Source organism: Callospermophilus lateralis, chromosome 9 (assembly GCF_048772815.1).
Source record: "Callospermophilus lateralis isolate mCalLat2 chromosome 9, mCalLat2.hap1, whole genome shotgun sequence".
Classification (NCBI taxonomy): domain Eukaryota; kingdom Metazoa; phylum Chordata; class Mammalia; order Rodentia; family Sciuridae; genus Callospermophilus; species Callospermophilus lateralis.
Window position 1 is genome coordinate 13,109,672 of NC_135313.1, and position 24,950 is coordinate 13,134,621.

The 24,950-nt window shown below is 38.9% G+C and overlaps 1 protein-coding gene across 4 annotated transcripts in view; it reads left to right on the forward strand.

Moving 5' to 3' along the window:
• The window catches only part of Dock10 (dedicator of cytokinesis 10), a 236,055-nt gene that overhangs the window by 71,390 nt on the left and 139,715 nt on the right, over positions 1-24,950 (forward strand). The window contains exon 1 of one of the 4 annotated variants that reach the window (XM_076866403.2): positions 15,385-15,549. The exons of the other annotated variants lie outside the window; for them this stretch is intronic. Within the exon in view, the coding sequence (XP_076722518.2) occupies positions 15,445-15,549 (105 nt within the window). The 5' untranslated portion in view covers positions 15,385-15,444. Of the gene's footprint in view, positions 1-15,384; positions 15,550-24,950 lie in introns of those variants that run through there. 4 annotated transcript variants of the gene reach the window in all.

A 24,950-nucleotide genomic window follows, 5' to 3' on the forward strand; every position in this document is an offset into this window, starting at 1 on the left:
TAAGTGTTCTATAAGAAAATGCTTCTGTGCAAAAATAAGTGTGGGTAGTAGTGCCTAGTGCAACTTGGAAGTTTCCTATTGTGTTTATGACTCTGAGTTCTTTGGCGAGGCCAGTTTAGCTTTGCTCAATCCTGCATTTCTAGTTAGTCAACATTGTAAATCTCTGATCTGTGGGAAGCTCTAGAACACAGTGAAGGAAACATCACTAAGGACAAGAGAGGATGTTAACCAAGGCTTCTGAGTTGGGAAGGACATGGCCAAGCCTGGATTCAGAAAGGACAGTTGCCGTCATGAGAGGGATGATTAAAAGAAAACATACGGTCAGAAGGAAAAGCAATGATTTTTGTTGGTTTGGTTTACTTATCGTTTGTTATTTTATATTTATCGTTTTTTTTTTCTGTTTTTAGAAGAATATTTTAAAGAAAAGATAATGAGATTTTTGTTTGGTTGATTTTTAGTGCTTTCTAATGCAAACCTTCCACCACAACCTCTTCTCTAATGCAGGTAAAGGCTTACCTTTCTGACTGTCCTAAATACTTAGAACCAGGTCTGTACTCATATATGGAGTAAATGAAGCTGTGGTGGCAAAAGAAAAGAACCTTAGCTAAGTCTGGGGTAATAAAGAGCAAGGGAGGGTGTTAACCCATCAGGCTAAAGAAAGCGCTCAACAACGGGCCGTAGTAATTAAGCATAGGAAGGAGAAGGTCCCTAGAAAAGAAATTAATGACAGCAATAATGACAACAAAGTAAAATAATATGGAGACCCAGGCCACTCACTGTATTTAATGTAAATCATGGCTGTAGTTTGCCTTCATGTCATTTCGTCTAAGGCTCAAGTTCAGAGAAAGGCAGCTGGGTTGGTTGAGGTGGGATTGGGGCACCTGATTAGATATGCCCTGGAAGGTGAGAGGGTAGAGGAGATACTGCCTACAGGAAAATCAGTCCACAGTTGACCCAACAAGAGAACAAGATTAGCTATTACACCCTCCTTAACTCTGTGCTTTTCTTACAAATGGGCCTTGGTAGTGGCCCCATGAAATCAGTCTCATGAAATCAGAGCAGAATGGGGCAAAACGGAGCATCAGGTATTTTTGAAAGGGCTGGTTGCCTGGCGTTAGCTTCTATTCTGACGCTATATTCAAGGCACAAGTAGGGGTATTTTAGAAACAACCTGAATATTGAGATTTAACCAGGTTAATATCAGGAAATGTAGTAGGTGGACAAACAGTGCCAGATGCTCTATTTGCCAACCCCATCAGGTGGGTGTTATCTAGTGAGAGCTTTTTAAGTGGAATCTAGCAGGGGACAGTAAGGGGGGACAGGTAGCATCTTAGAGGCCTACCATCTGCACCAAGTGTGGAGAAAAAGGGCTGTGAATGGAAAATTGTTTTACCATTAAAAATAAAAAGCAAAAGCTTCTTTTCTTCACACAGTCATTGATTTATCTGAAAATGGATGATATAAGTTTTTTTATTGAAAAACACAAATCCTAGAATATTAAGGATGAAAAAGACTTTAAGACAAAGAGGTCCATAGAGGTTATTGTTTAGTCCAAGGGCACTCAGACCATCAGGAAATAGACTGAATCTTGAACTTACGGCCCCCCAACTTCCTCCCAATGCTGTTTCCACTGGGCACACAGATATACTTTACCTAAGTGAAAAGATAAATGAGTTATCAATGATCGACATTACTCAGTAGTTAGGGCACTGAAACAGAAAAGTGCACACAAATTCAAAACTGGTCTCTGCAAATGTGACTCTTAATACCAACCAAAGCAAGAGGAACACCAATATTAAATGCAGCCAAAGATCTTTTGATGCAATTGAGGTGACAGATCTCCTTCCCAATCTATGATATCCTTGCAAAAGAAAGCAAAGTCAGATTAAATGTCTCTTTGTCAGTGTACTTTAATACCTTCCAGTGTCCTTGGAAAGTTGTGGAAGGGCCAAGAGGAAGACAGAAAATTAAAGTGCAATGCCCCCTTTTCTTTTCTGTTCACAGCATCAGATCGGTAATTATAATGTTGGTATTTGCCACATGCCAGTAAAAAATCCAGCCCAGTTGACACATAAAGACCATACTGTTTATTGATCTGGGAATTTACAGTTCTGCTTAGGCATAAAAGTAACCATGAAAAGAAAGGGGAAAAAAAAAGCATATGATATTGGTTAAAATGTGGCTTTCTTAACTTCCTTGGCATTTGAGCCTTTTGTGTGGGATGAAGGCAGATGACAGAAATAGGATAATTGGAACCTTTTGTAGTTGTGCACAGTGGGGTTTTAAAAATGAAATGACCAGTGTTGCAAGACACAGCGAGCACAAAGGGGTCCGTGGTGGAAGGGGCAAGTGTGCGGGGGAGAGAGGCTACTTATCCATATTCAAACCAAGGGGCTCTTCTGCCCACTCCCTTCCATCTTGGCATGTCCTGTCCCTTTCCCTGCCACTTTCAAAGCAGCTGGTGCCCTTTCTGTGTACCTGGTTCCAGCTTTTCCTAGCATTTCATGCATGAACATCTAAGATCATATTGCAATCCCAAAATACACACTGTAGGAGCCCAGCTCAAGACCACCTCCTCAAAGGAATTGCTGCATAATCAAGGTTAGAGATAGCATCCATTGAGCACTGCTCCATTGCAGGAACTGTGCTAAATGCTTTATACCTGTTCTCTTATCCATGAGGTGGGTATCACGGCTGGCCTCAGTTTACAGGATAACTTGTTCAGAGGCTCCCAACAAGTAAGTACAAAGGCCAGGAATCAAATTCAGGCCGGTTGACTCAGCCCAGTGATCTCTCTCACAGTAGCCAACACCACACTCCCCAGCTTTAGTCTCCAAATGTGTGTCTTCATCTCCAATTCCTGTGGGCCTCACCTAAGTGTCCAGCTTGCTTCTTTCAAGGTAACAGTCTTAGTTATTGAAGACTACAGTAGCTTCAAATCTTTTCCAGACAAGTGATATCTGCATTTTCACGAAAACAGTTCAGAACAGAAACAGAAACCTAGGCTCAGAGACTAATTTCAATGGTAAGATTTTTAAGGCACATGGAGAGATGAGAGAGGGAGCTGCCTGGAAGGACAGGTAGGCCTGAGGTTCTTCCAGGCTTTTAAGAGGTGAAAAGCCTCATCCAAATAGAAGCATCTGTCATCTTCCACATCACTGGACCTAAAAGCCATCATCAAAGAAACCTTAGATTAAAACCTGAGATGGGGATGGGGATCTTGGCCTCCTTCCTCTTCAGGGAGCTTTTGGTGATGTACTATGCCAGTGTTGGTTCTCACATTTGGGACAGAATGGAGTGATGTCAGCATGGAGGAGTGGGTGGGGGGCTAGAGGCATTTATGAATGATCTGTTCCAAAAGACCAATAATGCTGAGTTTTAGAAAGCTTGATTCAGACTATAAATGAGAGATATCACAAGCATGACCAGTCTTTTGGTCAGCTTTGTGCCACTGGGACCGAAATACCTGACAAGAACAAGTTAGAGGAGGGAAAGTTGATTGTGGCTCATAGTTCCAGAGGTAAAGTCCATGGTTGGCTGAGTCCTTTGCTCTGGGCCCAGTATAAGGCAGAACATCTTGGCAGAAGGGCATGACAGAGGAACGCTGCTCTTTGCATGGCTGATGAGGAAACAGAGACGGAAGTGGGGAAGGGGCTGCAGGGCAGATGAACCTTCCAGGGCATGCCCCCAGTAATCTACCTCCTTCAGCCACCCACCCCCCACTTACCTAGAGCTACCACCCAGTAAGTCCATTCAAGCTAGGATGAACTGAGTTGGTTACAGCTCTCATAATCTAATCATTTCACCTCTAAATACTCCCAAAAGTGAGAGGAGCTTTTTTTTTGGGGGGGGGGCACTTCATATACAAACCATAACAACCAGACATACAAAAGTCCAAGCAGAGAAACGGCCCATGAATAGGAAATGAAGTAAAGTGGAAGGTGGGTGGGACAGGTAGGAGGGAGGCTGGGAGCAGGTCTGAGGCCCAGTGTTTGAGGGCTGACTGACTCCAGTTTTCTCTGTGCTGTCTCAAATGTGTAGCATGTCCCAAATGGCCACTTGATTGAATATGCATTAGGAAAAGAGAATATTCGATTTTATAAATGAAACCTCCATCCAGCATAAAAAATTTTTTTGTTTTCGGAAATGGTGCCCCAGAGGGCATTATTAAACTCTTAGGTGACCTGACTTCTCAGTCATTGTTTCTCAAGGTGTGCTCTGTATGGCAACTTTAGTGAGCTTCACCTGGATGCTCATTATAAAGCCAGGTTACTGAGCCCCCATCAGACTTACTGATGATGTCTTGGATAGGGCCTAGGCATCCATATTTTTCACACTTTCCATGTGATTCTTAGACACAGTGTATTAATTTTAATTTCTTTTTCTTGGTGGTGTTCTTACAATAATGACTTTTGAAGTCCTATCATTATCCGGCTCCCAGCTCAAGTCATAATACCTGTATGAAATCATCTTTAACCTTGACCGATACAATGTTGTTTTCTGGTTTTGAAGTCTACAACCAATATTTTTTTTATTTTTCACTTAATTTCTGCCCTTTTGTATTTCTATGGATTGTTTATATGAGCCATTGACTCCCCACACAAATGGTGGGACATGCTCTTTCCCAATCTGCTTTTTTGTTTTTCCAAGTTGTTGATAGACCTTTCTTTTATTTATTTATATATGGTGCTGAGAATCAAACTCAGTGCCTCACACATGCCAGACAAGTGCACTGCCACTGAGCCCCAGCCCCAGCCCCCAGTCCTCTCTTTACCCAATCCTCTCTTTACCACTGGCATCTGATACTGGGCAGGCACAGGAAGTGTTGGGCAGAGTCTGAGCCTCTCCATACCTCGCCCTGTCTCCTGAGCAGATTATGTGGGATGACTGCCCTTGTGACAGCTATCCGGGCCTGCTTTCCTGGCTATTTCAGTATTTCTTGTTGGCCTGGTAAGGTGAAGAACAAATAGCAAAAAGGTTAATTTGTCCTTTAATTGGAAACCTTAAGTATGGCACACCAAAGGTCAAAAATTTACTGCAGTGTGCACAGCTAAATAAAGGAAATACAACAATTAATGCTCTCCAAAGTACAAAGAAACTCTTGACTGAGAAACCAAGACCTGTGGTTATTCTGTTTTCACAATGTAAAGCATTAATTCCTAAATATAAATGCTGTATTAGCTTTGCAGCCTCCTTACAGAGGCCTTAAAAGATAAATGCATTATGATACCATTAAAGAAATAGTTTGGGGGTGGACTGGGTTGCACAGCTTACACCCATGCTCACAGTCTGATCTGCTAGCAAGCAATTGTTGGTCAGAATAGCTGGTGGCCTGCGTGCTCAGAATTTGGCATTTACTTAGTAATTTATTTCACATCAAAATTGTGTAGGTAAGAATGTTTAATTGCCCTCCATTTGTGAAAACAAATCTCTGCAGGAAAAAAAAAGCATAGAATAAAATATTCATAATGCTGATATTCTAGAAATTAACCAATTTTTCCATTAGAATTTCACAGATTTAAAAGACCTTGGTCTCTTCATAAAACCTGTGTACAATGTGATTTTTCTGAATAATTATTAAACAGTGAGTGACATTCCTATTGAAAGCAAGGTAATTAGCAGTCGGAATAACTACAGGAGAGCATTTTAGGTGCTTGTTTTATTTTAAAGAAAATAACTGTAGTTAACGTCACCAGAAGAGGGACCCTGGATGTGGTACAAGAAACGAACCAGCAGAGAGGATCCCTTGGTCTTTGTGGGAAACTGCTGCTGCACAATCGTCTCTGTGTGTTAGATGACCATAGCATTGATACAGAGTTCCTCAGACCCAGCTGTGGCTGTATTTGTGTGTCTTCACCTGATCATTTGTGGCACAATCATCTGCCAAACCCAGAAAACCTTTCAGTCTTCTTTAAAAGTAAAAGCGTGGCTGCATGTGGTGGCCCACACCTGTACTCCCAGCAGTGTGGGAGGCCAAGGCAGGAGGATCGAGAGTTCAAAGCCAGCCTCAGCAACAGCAAGTGCTAAGCAACTCAGTGAGACCCTGCCTCTAAATAAAATACAAAATAGGGCTGGGGCTGTGGCTCAGTTGGTCGAGTGCCTCTGAGTTCAATCCTGGGTACCCCCCCCCCAAAAAAGTAAAGGCATGATATTATAATAAAAAATGATTTGCTTTTGGTTTAATTTTTTAATGGGAAAAGAAGACTGTACTCTAGGTGAAGAATTCACTGCATGACCTTTTAACAAGCACCAGCAACCCAGATGTACAAAGTTGTAAGAAAGGAACTTAGGAGTCCTGCGATAGCCGTGGTGTTTCCCATTGTCAATGTTCTTTTGCCCTGACTTCTGAGGATGGAGGCAAGGGTGTGCTTTGGAGCAGGGTCTCCAAAGAATGAGTGTTTGTCCCTTAGAGATGTCCCATTTTCAGTAACAGACAAGACCAAACTGGAAATGTTTTAGATATATGTGACTTCTTGAGGACCGTTGATATTTATAGATGATCAGCATTTACCCTTTATCATGAAGCATCAAAAATTTCAAGATGAATGCTAGGTTCTTAAATACCCAATAGGAAATTTTAAAAGAATAAATTCTAAAATAAACATTCTCCAATTTTGAAATAACACATTAAGATACTCATTGGTATATCCAGACTATGATGTCTTTTCTGAGTGTATCCAGACTTGGTGTCTGTTCTGGAGGTGGAAGGCTATGACCAATGTTAAAAGTTATTTATTGGAAAAGTGGGCCTCCTTTTCATTTGCTATTATCTAAGATGGGTTCACTAAACTCTATAAGAAAGAGTTCCTTACCTGTCCTAAGCCCTTTCATCCAGTGATGCTGGGGAATTTCCAGCTCTTTAATTCTAATGAAATTATATCAACAAATATCACTGCAACTTACATGTCTGAAGGGATGTGGTTGGAATACTATTATGAAATAGAGGGAATGTATGCCTGAAATGCAGGCACACACCCACACATACACATACAACCAACACCACACATACACACTAAATCCACATACTCCTCCACACATGTAAGACACACATCACACACTCACACACACACACACACTAAGTCCACATACCCCTCCACACATGTAAGACACACATCACATACACACACACTAAGTCCACATACCCCTCCACACATGTAAGACACACATCACACACACACACACACACACACACTAAGTCCACATACCCTTCCACACATGTAAGACACACACCACATGCATACCACACACACACCACAAATACACATACAGATCACACACATGCACACACACACTAAATCCATATACCCCTCCACACATGTAAGACACACATCACACCACACCACACACACACACACACACACACACACAGACTGCAGTGTGCTTCTGTTGTTGGCTTGCTTACATTCTCCCTTGCTGTTATCCATATTGTATAAAACTCTTTATTTTTCATGAAGTTCCTTAATATTTTATACTAAAATCAATGCTATTTGGATTAGAGTTTTGTAGACAAAAGATACAGATATTACCCAGTGAAAACTATGTATAGAAATATGAGGTTTTATTGTGTTCATTTAAACTCTCCTAGAGAAACCTCTTCCCTCTTTGGTAACTCGAAGTGGTTCGGTTGACTTGACCTTTCTCACAGGAAGCAGTGAGCCCCAGTGCTACCAACCCGGAGAGCCCTTGTGCCTGGGGCCGGGCTCAAGAGAGGCCACAGTGAAGGAGGAAGTAGCTACTTGCTGTTCTGCTTCCTTTAACCAGGATGTAAGGTGGTGAGCCTAGTCTGCACATGCTCTCCAGCCAGAGCAAGGCTATGCAGCAAACTAAACTCACTGGCTGCAAAAGGGAAATGTATTGGGAATAGGAGAGAAAAAAATAGGAGTTTCCTGTACCGTTTTCCCCAACAGTAAGGACCCGATCACAGCAAGTGCTGAAAGAGACGCATTGTAATAAAGAAAAGATGGAATGAAGGGTGGTAAGTAAAGCAGGTGGAAGCCAATAGGAAGTGCTTTACCAGTTGCACAAATTAGGATTTGAGGAACCAAGCACCACATCATGCGTATTTGTCTCAATCTCAACCACCAAGTTTCCAGTTGACTCTGAATTCCTAATGGTACTTGGGGGTCATTTTTATGGAGTGGACTTAGATGCATTATCAATGAAAGCCCAATTTCTGCCCCTTGATTCTTAGGTTCAATGATGATGTCACGTTTTAAAATGTAACATAATTAAACAGTTTTTAAAGGATATTTTTGTAACTTATTGCCTTTGTTTTCTGTGTTTAGTTACCTGCTTGATGATGTATCCACCATTATTTGTCTTCCTCCCTTCCAACTTTGGTTCTGTTATACCCATTCTATTTATCACCTTTATTTCACTGTTACTTGTTTCCAGTAAATGATCTATAAACTGAATTTCTGTTTCCTCCCACTCAGATCTTAACTCCACACAACTGAATCCCACCTCACAGCCCCTAGTGGAAACCACATGTAAAGGCCAAGGGTTTTTCTCACTTGTACCGCCTTCTCAGTACATTCGTGATGTTACAATAATTTTTAAAAGATAAACACATACACACAAAGTTCAGAATGCGTCCAAATTAGACAGCATTCCAAAGATGTCCCCTCAAGACCCCCTGGTTGTTCAGTCAAGCATTAATCTTAGTACTGCTGTGAAGGGTCTTTGCAGATATAAATAAAGGCTACTCATCCATGGCCCTTAAAGTGTATAAACTTTTGTGGCTTTTCCTGGTGGAACCAGTCTCATCACATGAAGCTTAAAACCCAGGGTTTCTTCTGGCTAGAATGTAGAGATGCAGAAGAAGAGATGGATGAGACACATGAAGCAGTTGAAGTCAGAGATTCAAAGTGTGAGTGAGGTTATTTCAGGCTTAGAAGTGGTCTCCTCTAAAAATGACCCCCTCAGTCCTACAACCACAAGGAATGGATTTTGCCAACACTCTTGCATGAGCCTGGAACTGGATTGTTCCATGAAGCCTTGAGAAGGACCACCTCCCTGCTCAAGGCCTGAACCTTAGCCTTGTGAGGATATAACCAGAGCATTGTAGAAAGGTGCTGTGCTCAGATTTCTGGTTCATAAAAACTGGGAGATGCTAGATGAGGGTTGGTTTAGGCCTCGAAATGTGCAAAAATTTACTTCCAACAGTAACAGACATCTAATACAGATTGTTGAAACATTTTTCTTGAGCTTCTGACATCTTAACATTTAAATTCCTGTTTCTTGTAAAACATGGTTAAAGCTGCCCATCTTAGCTAACTTCCAAATCTATTGACAGTTGCTTTCTCCAACTGAACACCATAGGGCCAGATTTTGAATCCATGTATCAGAATGTGTGAGCGTGTGTATTTTCTATGCACATGTATATGCACAGACAGGTGTGTATGTGCAGAAATGCATAGTAATACAACACCTAGCAAATGCCAATCCTTTTCCACAAATGATAGTTTACATATATGCACATATAGGAATCTTAGCCATTATATATGCCTGTACATATATTATTATTCCCCAACTCCAGGGACTAACATATTTCACAAAAATTCTAAAAGCCATATGCTCATTATTCCATTCTATTTATTAAAACAGGCAGAGAGAGGTCAAGTAACTCACTGGAGGTCATCCAAGGTTTCTGTGGAGACAGATGACAGGGTCCTTGGTTCCCAGCTATCTTTTATGCTAAGTCCCTTTAGATCTCTTCTCAGGTCCTCCATCTATTTCTGCCAGGATGCACCATCTTCCTAAAACAGCCTTCCCCAGGACCTCTGGGCTCTGCACTGCCCTCGTGTCACCCCCTACCCCCAATTATCTCTTAGCTATCTCAGTGTTTCCTAAATTGCTTTCCATCATATGTAAAAGAATTTCAAGACTTGTGTTTTCAGTTCTGTTCCTCAGTTCTCCAAAAGTTCAGTTTATTTTTAAACCATTAAATTTAACTCTCTCCATGTCTTTCCCCTTCACATCTTGAGTCCTTAGATCACTTTTATTATTATTACCTCTTTTTTTTTTTTTTTTTGTATTAGGGATCAAACTCAGGGTCTCATGCGTACTAGGCAAACATTTTACTACTAAGCCATGGATTAATCAATCTTTCTTTCTTTTTTTTCTTTTTAATTTTCCCAGGTTTCTTCTAGCACTAATGGTTTCCTCTATCAGACATATGCTTCTTAATACTATGGAGAATGCTACGCATTTCTCAGAAGGTCTAGCAATGCCTTGAAGACAGCACTTAATAAATTCTGATCATTTACTACTATCAGAATTCTTTTCTAATGAACTGAACAGTGTCTCTTTGTGGTTGAACCAACGAGTCTCTGATTTGTCTTTGTTGCTGGTTCTTGCCCATTGACTATTGTGATTTTTTTTTTTTACAAACGCATTTTTTAATCTAAGCAGGAAGGAACTTGTTGGGAATGATGTGGGGTACTTTACAAAATGTTGGAGAAGCAGACTTGGTGTAGAAACAAAGGAGGCAGATGCCCAGAAGAAGGCCCAGCAGTGCCATTCATGGGCATTGTTCCTCCTGTGCAGTGACCACAAGTCATGCCTCTCTGATGTCCTCATACACTGTCTGGTGGTGCCTCCTTTTGTCAATAGCTAAGGAAATGAGAAATGAGTTCATCTCACATTGCAGAAGTTGGGAAGTGGGAGGGACTTCAAGATAAAGAACCGTGATGCCTAAAGAGGAATAGATTAGAAAGGGAGGAAGTCACTGAAAAGTTTTTCAAGATTATGAAGTGATGTGTTAGCAGGCAGTCTGCTTGTCTTCTAAAGCTGCGAGTCAGGATTTAGGGTTCCATCAGTAAGAGGAAGCCCAGAAGTTTGCCATACCCGTGCACGTGATCCCGTGCATGTGCAGGTTTTGAATACTTACAATTTTTCTTATGAGTAGTTACATCGTTTTTGGTAGATTTGCAAATGAGTCCATAATTTAAAAAGGGGGTTAAATGCTATTTTCTAGTCATTAAAATAAAAATAAGTCTGACACCAGGAAATCAAGTGACCCAGAGGCAGGGGCCCATAACATCATAAGGAAAAAATGGCATCTGAAAAGTCTGCAGGTACTGTCTTGTACCTGCTCACCTAACAGAGGTCAAGGGGTTCCTTAGAGGATGTGATCTGTTTAGAGCCAGAGCCACAAAATGGAATTTCTAAATATCCAATGACCATGGATCAGAAGGAGCTGTACCCTCTGGAATTCTTGATTGCCTGATTAAGGCAATGACATCATACGGACGTAGTCAAAAGGGGCTGTCCTCTATGGAATCCTTGATTGCCTAATTAAGCCAATGACACCATATTGATGTAGTTTAACTCCCTGATTGTCATTTTTACAGCAACCTGCTATTTTTCTGACAGTTTTCAAAGGAAACCTCAGTTTCCATGCTTACATAAGGGATCCTGAAGCTGTCTTGTCTGTCACCTGTCTGGCATGAATCACTACGTGACAATGTAGGGATGTACAAGTGGCCCAAGCCCAGGTACATACATGTGCTTCAACTAAATCTAGTTCCAGCTGGGGAAAAGGAAATAGCCTAGTCCTATTGCCTCAAAATATCTCTCATCTCACTTAACTTAGGAAAAACAACCTGTGACGAACCCCACTTGATCATGGTGCACTATCTTTTTGATACATTTTTTAATTCAATTTGCCGGAATTTTATTGAGAACTTTTGCATCTATATTCATTAGAGATATTAGTCTGAAGTTTTCTTTCTTCAATGTGCAATCTTTGCCTGGTTTTGGAATCAGGGTGATATTGGCCTCATAGAATGAGTTTGGAAATGTTCCCTCTGTTTCTATTTCCTGAAATAAATTGAATCGTATTGGTATTAGTTCTTCTTTAAAGGTCTTGTATAACTCGGCTGTGTATCCACCAGTCCTGGGCTTTTCTTTGTTGGTAGGCTTCTGATGGTGTCTTCTATTTTATCCCTTGAAATTGATCTGTTAAAATTGTGTATATCATCCTGATTCAATTTGGGCAAATCATATGACTCTAGAAATTTGTCAATGCCTTTATATTTTCTATTTTATTGGAGTACAAGTTTTCAAAATAATTTCTAATCATCTTCTGTATTTAGATAGTGCACCACGATCAAGTGGGGTTCATCCCAGGGATGCAAAGTTGGTTCAACATATGGAAATCAATAAATGTAATTAATCACATCAATAGAGTTAGAGATAAGAACCATATGATCATCTCATTAGATGCAGAAAAAAAGCATTCAACAAAGCACAGCACCGCTTCATGTTCAAAACACTAACATGAAGTTAGAAAAACTAGGGATAACAGGAACATATCTCAACATTGTAATGGCTAAGCCCCAGGCCAGCATCATTCTAAATGGAGAAAAATTGAAAGCATTCCCTCTAAAAACTGGAACAAGACAGGGATGCCCAATTTCACCACTTCTATTTAACATAGTTCTTGAAACACTGGCCAGAGCAATTAGGTAGATGAAAGAAATTAAAGGGACACAGATAGTAAAAGAAGAACTCAAATGAGCACTGTTTGCCAACAATATGATTCTATTTCTAGAAGACCCAAAAAATTCCACCAGAAAACTTCTAGAACTAGTAAAAGAATTATGCAAAGTAGCAGGAAACAAAATCAACACCCATAAATCAAAGGCTTTTCTGTATATCAGTGGCAAATCCTCTGAAAGGGAAATGAGGAAAACTACTCCATTTAAAATAGCCTCAAAAAAATGGGAATCAACCTAACAAAACAGGTGAAAGGCCTCTACAACAAAAACTACAGAACACTAAAGAACGAATTAAAGAAGACTTTAGAATATGGAAATATCTCCCTGTTCTTAGATAGACAGAATTAATATTGTCAAAATAACCATACTACCAAAAGCACTATACAGATTTAATGCAATTCCAATCAAAATCCCAATGAAATTCCTCATAGAAATAGGAAAAGCAGTCATGAAACTCATCTGGAAAAATAAGAGACCCAGAATAGCTAAAGCAATCCTTAGCAAAAAGAGTGAAGCAGGTGGCATCACTATATCAGACCTTAAACTATATACTACACTACAGAACAACCTTAACAAAAACAGCATGGTATTGGCACCAAAATAGACTGGTAGACCAATGGTACAGAATAGAGGACACAGAGACTAACCCACATAATTACAGTTATCTTATATTAGACAAAGGTGCCAAAAACATACATTGAAGAAAAGATAGCCTCTTCAACAAATGGTGCTGGGAAAACTGGAAATCCATATGCAACAAAATGAAATTAAACCCTTATCTCTCACCATGCACAAAACTCACCGCAAGGTGGATCAAGGACCTGGGAATAAAACCAGAGACCCTGAATCTAATAGAAGAAAAAGTATCCCCAAATCTCCATCACATTGGATTAGGCCCCTATTCCTATAGCGCAAGAATTAAAATAAAGAATTAATAAATAGGATGGATTCAAACTGAAAAGCTTCTTCTCAGCAAAAGAAACAATCAATGAGGTAAATAGAGAGCCTACAGGTTGGTATCAAATTTTTACCACTTGCACATCAGATAGAGCACTAATTTCTATGGTATATAAAGAAGTCAAAGAGCTAAACACCAAAGAAACAAATAACCCATTCAATAAATGGGCGAAGGAACTGAACAGACACTTCTCAGAAGGTGATATATGATCAATCAACAAATACATGAAAAAGTGTTCATCATCACTAGCAATTAGAGAAATGCAAATCAAAACCACACTAAGATTTCATCTCACTCCAGTCAGAATGGCAGCTATTAGAATACAATAAATACAAACAACAGTAAATGTTGGCAAGGATGTTGGGGAAAAGACACACTCATACATTGCTGGTGGGACTGCAAATTGGTGCAGCCAATATGGAAAGCAGTATGGAGATTGCTTGGAACACAGGGAATGGAACCACATTTTGACCTAGCTATCCCTCTCCTCGGTCTACACCCAAAGAACTTCAACACATCATACAACAGGGACACAGCCACATCAATGTTTATAGCAGCACAATTCACAATAGCTAAACTGGAACCAACCTAGATGCCCTTCAGTAGATGAATGGATAAAGAAAATGTGATATATATACACAATGGAATTTTACTCAGCAATAAAAGAATAAAATCATGGCATTTGTAGGTAAATGAATGAAGTTGGAGAATATATGCTAAATGAAGTTACCCAATTCCCCAAAACCAAATGCCGAATGTTTTCTCTGATATAAGGAGACTGATTCATAGTGGGGCTGAGAAGGGGAGCATGGGAAGATTAGACGAACTCTAGATTAGGGTAAAGGGGTGGGAGGGGAAGAGAGGAGGCATGAGGGTAGAAATGAGGGTGGAATGAGATGGACATCATTACCCAAAGTACATGTATGAAGACGCGAATTGGTGTGAATATACTTTTATACAACCAGAGATATGAAAAATTGTGCTTTATATATGTAATATGAATTATCATGCATTCTGCTGTCATATATAACAAACTAGAATAAAAAATCTAAAAAAAGCAACCTGTTCTTTATTTATTTGTAAATTATGCAGTTCAAGGTACAAGCACTGGTTTAATTGCTGAGAACAGTCAATGAGGCAGAATAAATCCCCATTCTTGTGCAGCATAGAACCTAATGGAAGAATATAGACCATGAGGAAAATAAATGAGTACACTGTATGTTAGTGTTGTGTGCTACTAAATGCTGTGGAGAAAAATAAAGCAGGAAGAAGCATCAAGGTGGACTGGAGGGCAGCATTTTTCACTGTTTAAATAGCCCCAGATAAGAGAGTAAAGACATAAAGATAAGGGCGTTAACTGTTCAGCTGTTTGTAACCATTTGACATGCAGACCTAAGACATCTGTAGGTGTTGTATTTAACTGTATTATAGCATAATTTATTTAGGCAACCAATAAAAATAGACAATGTAAATATCTCCTCGTATATCCTAAATGACCCTGGAAGACCACTAGTTTAGTCTATACTTGCATATGCAACTGCTTTAAATAGAATTTTCTGTCCACAGTTCTGGGATTACAGTTACCTTTTGGATCTGGCCATCATTACAAAGTGTGGACAGTGGCTTCAGATATGAAGCCTGTAGTAAACTGACTCAATCCCGACTTGGTTCCACGGGTGATTTTCCATCACAGGGTTTGTATGGCTCTGAGCAATCCTCTTCGGTGCCCAGGGTCCCTCTGTGTCTCTGTCTTGCTTCCACGCAGGTGTGAGGGAGAACTTACACACCAGAGCAGAGCTGCTCACAGGAAGTGGTCACTTGTTGGTTTTCCTTTCCTTTCTGTTGAGTTCTATTAACGTAGCATGAGCATTTCCCTTTTCACCGAAGCAGAAAGATTTGCTCAGCTTGGTGAAGCTTCAGAAAGAAAAGTTTTAACTACCTCGATATTTTAAAAACATATCTTGACTGAATGACAGAAACACAATGAGCTTCCGAAGTAAGGTGTTCAAACGGGAGCCCAGCGAATTTTGGAAGAAGAGACGGACACTGAGGAGAATAAATCAAGAAGAAATCCACAGATTTAGTTCTGTAGGTATCTGAATATCAACATTTTGCTCTCCATCTTTTCTTCAATACTGTCTTTTTTAAAAGGTGGCTTTCTAACATAGACTACTGGCAAAGTCCTCTATAAGAATATTCAGCTGGGTTCATAAATATCTACTTTTACTAACATCTTTTTTTTCAAAGTCATGCTGCTTTCAAACTATCTGTACTTCTTTTGAAAATATGGGTAGAAGATTTAAACAGAATATTTGGAATATTCAGAATTCATCTAAGGTTATCTTAATATTAGGATACAAAATGTTATTACTGGAACAACTTTTCTTTTTTAGTAAAGAAAAGCCTACCATTGCCTAAAGTAGGACCCCAGTTGATGACCTAGATCTAGTTGTGGTTTTTAAATGTTTCTGCTCCATTTTTATTATGCACCACTACTTTACCTTAAAATTATTAGCCACAACAATCCAAAGCATGAAGGAAAAAAATAAATAAGTATTTGATTGATGGAGCCAGGATTATAAAAGTTGATTCATCTTAAAGATTAAAAAGATTTGTTTTGGTTTTACTGTTAAACATGTTTTCTGCCTTCTTGTTGGAATACCTACCATCAGTGTTCTGGAAATGGGTACTTATCATAGAATTCTAGATTCCTGTCTGGAAGAACTACTGACAGATACATGTTACTAGAGATTGCTGGCTGGACTGTTTCAGTGACTCCCATGAAATGTGGGTATCCCAGTAGTGACATGGTGGCTGCCATCTTTTCTTCAACACTTTCTTTTAACAAGGGTGAACCTAGAGTGGTATTCTAACATAGGCTACTGGGCTAAGTCCTGCATAAAACAGAACACTCTGTGTGGCTCTTAAATAGCTTCTTTTACTTGCATCATTGTTCTGTGGGATACGTGGCACAGCAACATGACTGAGGAGCTCATCTTAAGACAGATCATTTTGCAGGGTGCTTCCACCTTTCCTTGCTTTCTTTAGAGCAGGCTTTCTCAACCTCTTCACCTTTATCACTTGGAATCCAACTTTTTTTTGATAGGGGCGGAGGGAGGGAGGTAGTGGTATTCTTTGAATTCTAGGATTTTTAGCAACATCCTAGACTTTTATCTACCCAACGCTGGAGGTATCCTCTCCCCAATTGTGACAAACAAAAATGTGTTCTCGGGGCAGAGAGTGACTTCCTGGTTGAAAATCTCTATTCTACGGGTAAAAAAAAAAAATCTTTTTCTTAATATAAATATCTATAATCTAGAGATAGAAGAGGCTTTTTAAAATTGCATATAAATACATATGTGGCTACTTTTATGAATTGTCATTTATGAATATGAAGAATCAAATTGAAGAATAGTCACTTACCCCTTGATAAGACAAAATCATGTAAAGTATACATGGTGACAATTTAATAGGAACAGAATTTGTTAGAGGTCTGGCTTTCAGGGTTGGTACATGTTGTTATTTGTTCAGATTCTGTCTCAGTACTGCCTGTCTGTGTATTGCTGATACACAACTAAGCTACCAGCCATGGGAGGAATCCTGGGTTTTTGCACCCAGCATTTAATAACCAGAATATGCACAGAGTCCCTGACCAACATTTGTTCCCCATTGACCAGAAATAGGAGACTGGTGGTATCCTCTCAGCTGGCTCCTAAGAGCCTTTTCAGTTGCTTTAAATGGTATAATTGTTAAGGTATAATTGTTTCAAATATTTGCTTTTAAATGGTATAATTGTTTCAAATATTTGCTTGGTTTGAGATTATTTTAACCTTTAGACCATTTCTAAAAACTCAATTTCTATGCTGCATTCCTCTCAGGGAATTTAGAAGTACAGTGAGTTATGATATGGCACCCTAAGATTTACTTTTTGTTTCCACTAAAAGAGACAACACACAGGAGAAGAACATGTCTATCTTATACACACCACACTGACAGTGTTGGCAAGAGGACGGCCTCCAGTGTCTCAACATATAATGAAGCTAATCACTCTATGAATTATCTTAATTGAATTTGAACATATTGCTACTGAGTACTATGGGGAAAGCAGCCAGTAAGATGCAGTGTTTTCCCAGAGCATTCAGTAGCAATGCATTCAAATTTAATTAAGATCATTCATACAGCGATTAGCTATTTTTCTGTGGAAGGCACTGGGGACTTTCCTGCTACAGTTGCCTGCTTTTGGTCAGCCTAAGATAGGCATATCTGCTTTCACAGGTTGTCTCTGCTATTGAGTAGGGGATTGTTCTGTTCATCTTCAAGTATTATCCTAAGATGTGGTTTTCATTTTGGAAAAGAGAATCCAGGAAAATGGATTAATTAGAGGGATAGATTTGACACACTGTCATGGGGGTCATGCGGTCTGCCTCTCACCCCCAGTCTATCAGTGCTTGGCTAGATTACATACATCGTCCTGAGCCTCAGTTTGCTCTTCTGCAAAATGTTCATAATAGCACCTGTCTGTTCTTAAGACTGCTGATTAGAATTTGATTTGAGAACATGCTTTCTGAACATGGCCTGAAAACGGTAAAAAAAAAAAAAAAAAAAAAATTACAAGTGTCATGTAGTATTATTAAACCACATAAAATAGTTCCATTTCCAGGGGAAAGAGGCCACCGTCCTAGCATGGTTGTCTTTTCAGTGACTGCAACAATTAAAGCCACTGGTTTACAAGTGACACTTTCATCTTGCTTTTTTGGTAACAGCATTGCTCAGTAGACACATTTCTAGACTACGTGGAGCTTTGTGCTCTGGGGTCCCACGTCCTTCAACATGTCCATGGGGTTTGCCCCCAAAACAAAACATTTTTCCATCCCTGCCTAAGTGTCAGCTGAAGCCCACACAAAGCCAGATTGATCTTCCCTCAGTACATTGATCTAAGCTTTCTAAAATCTAAACCCCTCCCTTGATTGGCTGAGGAGCCTCATCAATAGGTAGGAGAGAAGAAGGAATTCGAGTGACAATTCCCTGGCAGATGAATGGAAGCCCCTAAGTTAAGTTAGAAATGAAACAATAATTTCTTTTAAACTTTGAATGTAAGGAGAAATAACAATTGCTGGATATGATTTTCCTAGAATATCTGTTTTTCTAATGAGCATGTGGATTTTGAACTGTCATTGCTTGCTTTAAGGCCAACTTAGAAGTTATTTGATTTTGTAGCAATCGAGAATGCTTATCCAGAACTCTGACTTCCTAACAAGTGTGCCACCTAAATCTTATACCCTCCTGATCCAGCTTGACAAATTTGTGGATTCTGTTTTTTTCAAGTGGTCTTTGAAGCTGTGGAGTTTACTCTACTGAAATATTTAATTTATTTGAGGGTTTCTTTTATTAATCCAATTTTCCAATGTATTGAATAAGAAACACCATCACATATTTTAATCTATTTATCACAGACAACATTCAGGTTAGAAATTACCATTGTGTTAAGAGAACTGTTCAAGGAAAATGAAACTTATTTGGATCATCAAGTGAACTACTTCCCTTAATCTTTGAAAATGTGTGCAGTGTTCTGTAGTTGATGGCTTTCTTTTTAACTGCCTACTTTTATTATTTGTTACCAAAATTATGTGACATGATCTCTGGTGCATAGGATGTTAGTAAAAGACAATTTCCTTTCTACCTTTCATGTCCTAATTTGCAAAGATTAAATATATGATTGAGTTGAGTTATATCAGTTATCTGTACAGTCAGAAAAAAATGCTGAACTTTCCAAAATTAATGTGATTTGTTGTTTTTAAATTGTTACTTGGGTGATGGATCATTAATCATCAAGATTTCAAAGTATTTAGGAAACTTTGGATATGTATGAAAATGTGTTTTCTTTTAATAATAACCTATTATCACTTTAATAGGAAATTGAAAACTGTAGACAGAGGATCTCATCCAAATGGTTTTGACATGTCTCCCACATACATCATGCTGTATTATACCATACTATTGTCTTTCAAGTCAGTTTTTTATCTTTTACTCTTGTATCTTAATATGAAGATAGTCTGTTGGTCAAGTGAGCTTCTTTATTGTCACTATCTGATCTGTAAACATTTTGTTGGTAGCTAGTGATAGAAAAGAAGCACAGGATGGGATAAGAGGTCCCAGGTGATGGTTTCGGAAAGAAGAGAGTGATTTGAGGTTGAAATACACAGGTATCAGGAATGAAATTTATAAACGGAGAGGTGGAGGAAATGGAGAATCACACGTTGACACTTGATCCAGCCTCAGAATCCAGGTGAACATACATACAGAACTGTATGTGTGGTCCCTGACATGGGGGAACAGTCAGCTCAGGAGCCAGTTTGCTGCAATATGGACCTGGGGGAGTGCCTGTAGTTGAAGCAAGAACGACCTTAACTTTGCTCAAGGTGGACTGCCAACAGAGGGAGGAGTGAAACGAAGGGAGAACCAACCCTCTGAGTGTGGATGTGGACTATCTGCTAGGGAATCGGGTGTCACAGTGGACAGGAAGTGAGGTCAGACACCAACAACTCTTTACTTCCTGGTGGTGGCAGGAAGACTTTTTGGTTTTCAAGATTTTCTCAATTGGTGGCAATTCTGACACAAACATTATTGGCATTCACTAAGTGCTTTCTAAATCCACTTTTTAGATTCCTGTTCTTCACCTTCCTTACCTGTCCATAAACATCATTTGTCCTCTGTCTCTACCACTTTCTTTTCTGAGATGCTCATTAACCTCTTGCCAATCCTTGGCCTTCCCTCACTGTTAAACAAAAGGAGAAGGAAGTTTCCCAAACTACTGGTCTATTCCAGAATCTTCCCCCAAGGTTTTTTTTTTCTTTTTAATTTGTTCTGATTAGTTACACATGACAATAGAATGCACTTGGACACATCACATAAAAATGGAGTATAATTTCTCATTCTTCTGGTGGTACATGACATAGAATCACACCAATTGTGTAGTCATATAAGTATACATAGGGTAATAATGTCAGGTTCATTCTATTATCCTTCTTAACTCCTTCCCCACTCCTCCCTTTACTTCCCTCTACCTAATCCAAAGTAACTCTGTTCCTCCCTAGCCCCTCCCTACATCTTGAATTAGCACCCACCTATGAGAGAAAATATTTGGTCTTTGGCTTGGGGGGATTGGCTTATTTTGCTTAGCAAGATGTTCTCCAGTGCCATCCATTTACCAGAAAATGCTGTAATTTCATTCTTCTTTAAGACTGAGTAGTATTCCATTGTGTGTACATACTACATTTTCTTTATTCATTCATCTGTTGAAGGGCACCTAGGTTCTCAAAAGGGTTTTTTTTTAACTTTTTAATTTTTTGTTTTTAATGCTTTTTTTCTTGTTTCTGCAAGGCAAGATTTTTGCTGATAATGTAGAGTGAAGTGGGTCATAGGTTTAAGGATGAGCTGGTTTAAAATATGGTTCTTCCTTCAGCTTGCTGGCCAAGTCATTCAAGTCCTCAGAATCTAAGTTTTCTCATCTATTAAAAAAAAAAAGAAAAGAAAAAAAGAAATGATGTTCTCTTCCATGATTAATATGGTTACTTAGTGAGACGAGATATTAAATACATATCATGGTCCTTGCCATTGATCATAATGACCATAGTAGAAAAATATTACCAGCATTTATGAGATATGTTGTTTAAAATTATGAGATCCATTGGTACTATATTAATAAATTTTGGGTGTGGCTATGTCACTTTTATAAGCAAACATGTATGTATTTTCATATTACAAATTCAGCAAGTGTGACTCTTGAGATGAAAACAGCAGGATGAAGGAAAGTTCTTTGAGGCTGGGAAGGCTTCCAGATGCCTGCTCTGTCATTTGCTGCAGGGGTCTAGCAGCACTTCCAACACAGTGAGGCATTGTCCACAGAGAGCAAAATTACAGCATATGACACTGTCAGCAAAGAAAGCAAAGGTGGTCATAAACTCATGTTTTGACTTCCAGATGTTCTGGTGTCCTAGGAGAATGAGTTACTGTTCATAGAAAATTAGAGACCAGGGCTGCACTTCTTGTATCACCTTGGAAAGTTACAAAGTTACCTAAGTTCCTCATTCCCAGGAGGTACGATGCCTGGTATAAATTTTCAGAGTGAAATGACATGAGTGCATTAGTAACGAGTGAGTTTATTAAACCTACATTCTTGCACTGCAAAGGCAAAAGTCATTGGCTGCAAGAGGTCCTTTAAGACCATTCAAATCTAAATAAACATAAATTGAAGAAGTGATAGTCCTCTATTATAAGTGTTGCTCCTTGTTTTATGAAGTGTTAGGATCTTTAGTTGGAAGCATTAAAATCTTACTCCAGAAAGCCAGGACAGTCCAGAGAAGAGAGCAGGAGGCAGGACATAGAGAAAGTCTTGGAAAAGAACTAGGCTTAAAGTAGGAGCCGCCAGGACGTTGGAATCAGGCACATTTTGGTGGCTGGAGGTAATGGTCAGTCCTGTGGGACTAGCAAACTTAGAAAAGAACAAATTCCAATTCTCCTCTCAAGAGTCAATGTTTTGGAAGGAAGGATCCAGTGGATCTTGCTGGGCTTCATGCTTAAACCATAGAAAAGCATGACCTTTTTAATAATCAGGACAGGTCTTAGGGGATAGGGAGAGAAGTCCTCAAAAGGAAATTAAGATGCTAGTCCTAAAAGAAGGCACGATGGGTGTTGCACTGAAAAACCAAAAGTGTCCACTTTGTATGTTCACTTCCAAGTGGCTACAGATAAGAAAGAGGATAAAAGAACTGGCTATCATCATGGTGAGACTTTTTGAAAATATAAGATGCGTGTTGACAAAACTATTTACATTTGTTTGTGTGTGACACATACATATATGTACACACAAATACGTATGCGCATGCACACACACACACACACACACACACACACACACACACCACTTGACCTGTGGGTGACAGTTTATGTGCTAAAGTACTAAAATAGTGTCAGAGTGTAAGCGGGTGGCAGCTTTCATCACAGACTTCACATAAATTAATCTAAAGTTCCCGGCAGTTTGCTCTCAGGCATTAATTTCCTTGGTGTCAAGCAGCCTTGTAATTGGGTTGTGATGTATTTTTAATGATATTTATTATCTTTCAAGTGTTCCTAGAAAACTAAATGAGACATGTAATTTAATTTGATTTAGAACTTCTTGGATATTTTCTACTTCTTTACAAGTATCCATATTATACAGAGAATCAGCTACTTTGATTTTTATTTTCATATATTGTGCAAAAATGTATGAATTTTGACATGATCCTAACATAAATAAGGTTAGATTATTTCCCTAAAAACAAGGCAGCAAAAGACCTAATTCAGTTTGAGAGTCTATCTTACATCATGGATAAAGTCTCTAAGGCTCTTTTGTTTTTGGTTTCTTAATGAAATAAAGGGTTAACAAAACAGATAATTATGATTTTTCTAACCATAATCTGTGTACTGAATATAATGAACTGATCATCCCTTATATTGCAAAGGACTTAACATTTCACTAAGTTTAACTTGCTTTATTTCACTGAAATGGACAATGAGTTACTACTGGTTGATTTCTTCTGCAATCTGTGTGTCGTTGTTACCAAGGAAACCATTTCCAAACTCAGCTTAATCTGAGTTTGCCCAGCTGTACAGTTCTTAACCTTGATTTAGCTAGTGTTTTTCCGTTCTTATGACACTGCGATTCAAGACAGAGAGAAGGTTAAAGGGTCAGCCGGCAATGGCTTATTCCTTACTTAATCATTTCCTTTTGGTAAGAAAAGCTAGTCTTGTTTTCTGAAGCTCAGGCATTTGAGAGATTGTCCAGTGGAACTCCCTCTGATGAGAGGCTGAATTAAATCTGTCACAGGCCCACAGGCCCACAGCTGTGGCCATGGATCCAGCTGCATGGACTCTCTCCAATTTTCTCAATTTGTTTTAAACACAAATGGTGTGGAAGTTGTTTCTCATCCATTTACATTGAGGCCAAAGGGTCCTGGCTTATATTAGGGTCTAGAGAATTCATGTATCATTTAGATCTTTTATTTCTCTTGATAAATTTATTCTATTATCTTGATAGCACTGAATTTAGTTAACAGTTGTGTTACTTCTAACTTGTTGTGGAGGTCTCAAGGTTGGAGATTTTGGGGGGGTCTCTCTGAGGACCCTGTAGATCATCACTGTGAGCTAGTTGCTTGTCTATATGCCAAGATGTGAAGAGAATTTTTAAATAATTGGCATGTTGTCCTCTTATAGAGCCTACTCTATTGATGCTAAAGTAAATATTGTTTTTTGTGTGTGTCATTAACCGAGGATTAATAGTATAACACTGAAGAAGGCATTCTGTTACTAATATCCAAAGCAGAATAAAGATTCAGATATTTAGCAATGACAGGAGCAACTGAAGAAGAGTAAGGGAGTCTCAGATAATATCATGATTTGCACTGCATCTCACAGAAAGGTCATACAACTTCTCAACGTGGGGAAAGGGTGTTCTTTTCATAGTGTTTCTTGAAAAGACCAGATTTTTGAAACAGAGAATCAAAAATAACTAATTCAGATCGATAGGATTGGAGTGACCCCAATAGGCTCACTCCCCTAATTATACCTAAAGTTTAGAACCCAAATAGGAAGCCCCCAAATAGGAGGGATTTGCTCTGAGGATTGTTCTCTCTTCTTGACTCCATCAGCCTCTTTGCCAAGCAGCTCCCCAGGACTGACAGTCTCTCTTATATCTGTACAAGTTTGCATTAGAGAAAGAAATTCCAAGCATCTGCAACATGGATTGCCCTCTAGATATTTCTATTTGCAAAGCTAACAAGATTAATACCAAACCCATTCTAAATTTAATCCTTCTCTTTTGAACTGAAATTATAAATACACAAAAGAATTTTCTAGGCTATTTCTCAAGGAAAACAAAAGGTAGAATTTCAGGGACATGTTCTGGGGCTGCTGCACATAGTTAGCAGCTGGTTTGATTTAGGAGATACAGAGAATAAGTTGCTCCTTTCCTATTTTAGTACTTTTCCTTATATTAGTACCTTTTTTAAACCTCTGTTCAAATAATTCACTGTCTGGGTTTTCTCTTAAGGAAATTTGGTAATAAATATAAAATCATATAGGGCTGTCTCTGGAACATGAAGAATTTAGTTGGTAGGATTGTGCTTGGTTTGGTTTGCCTTGATTTGCTATCATAGTTTTGAGAAATCCAGTTCATTTTTTCCACCACAGTGAAAGCAAAATATGTTGCTAATAGAAAATTGGAGAATGCAGAAAAGTCAAAATAGTAAAATCCTAAAAATCACAGTCCCATCCAAACATAATAACTAATAATATTTGGATCCATATCTCTCACCTTTTTAAATTTTCAATAATTTTCAGTTAGTCTGTTGTACAGTATTTATTCCCATTTTTATTAAACAATAATATGTACACAATTTTGCTTTTTATCATAAACTTCAAAAGTTTTGGGGTAAAGCCATGTGGATAATTTT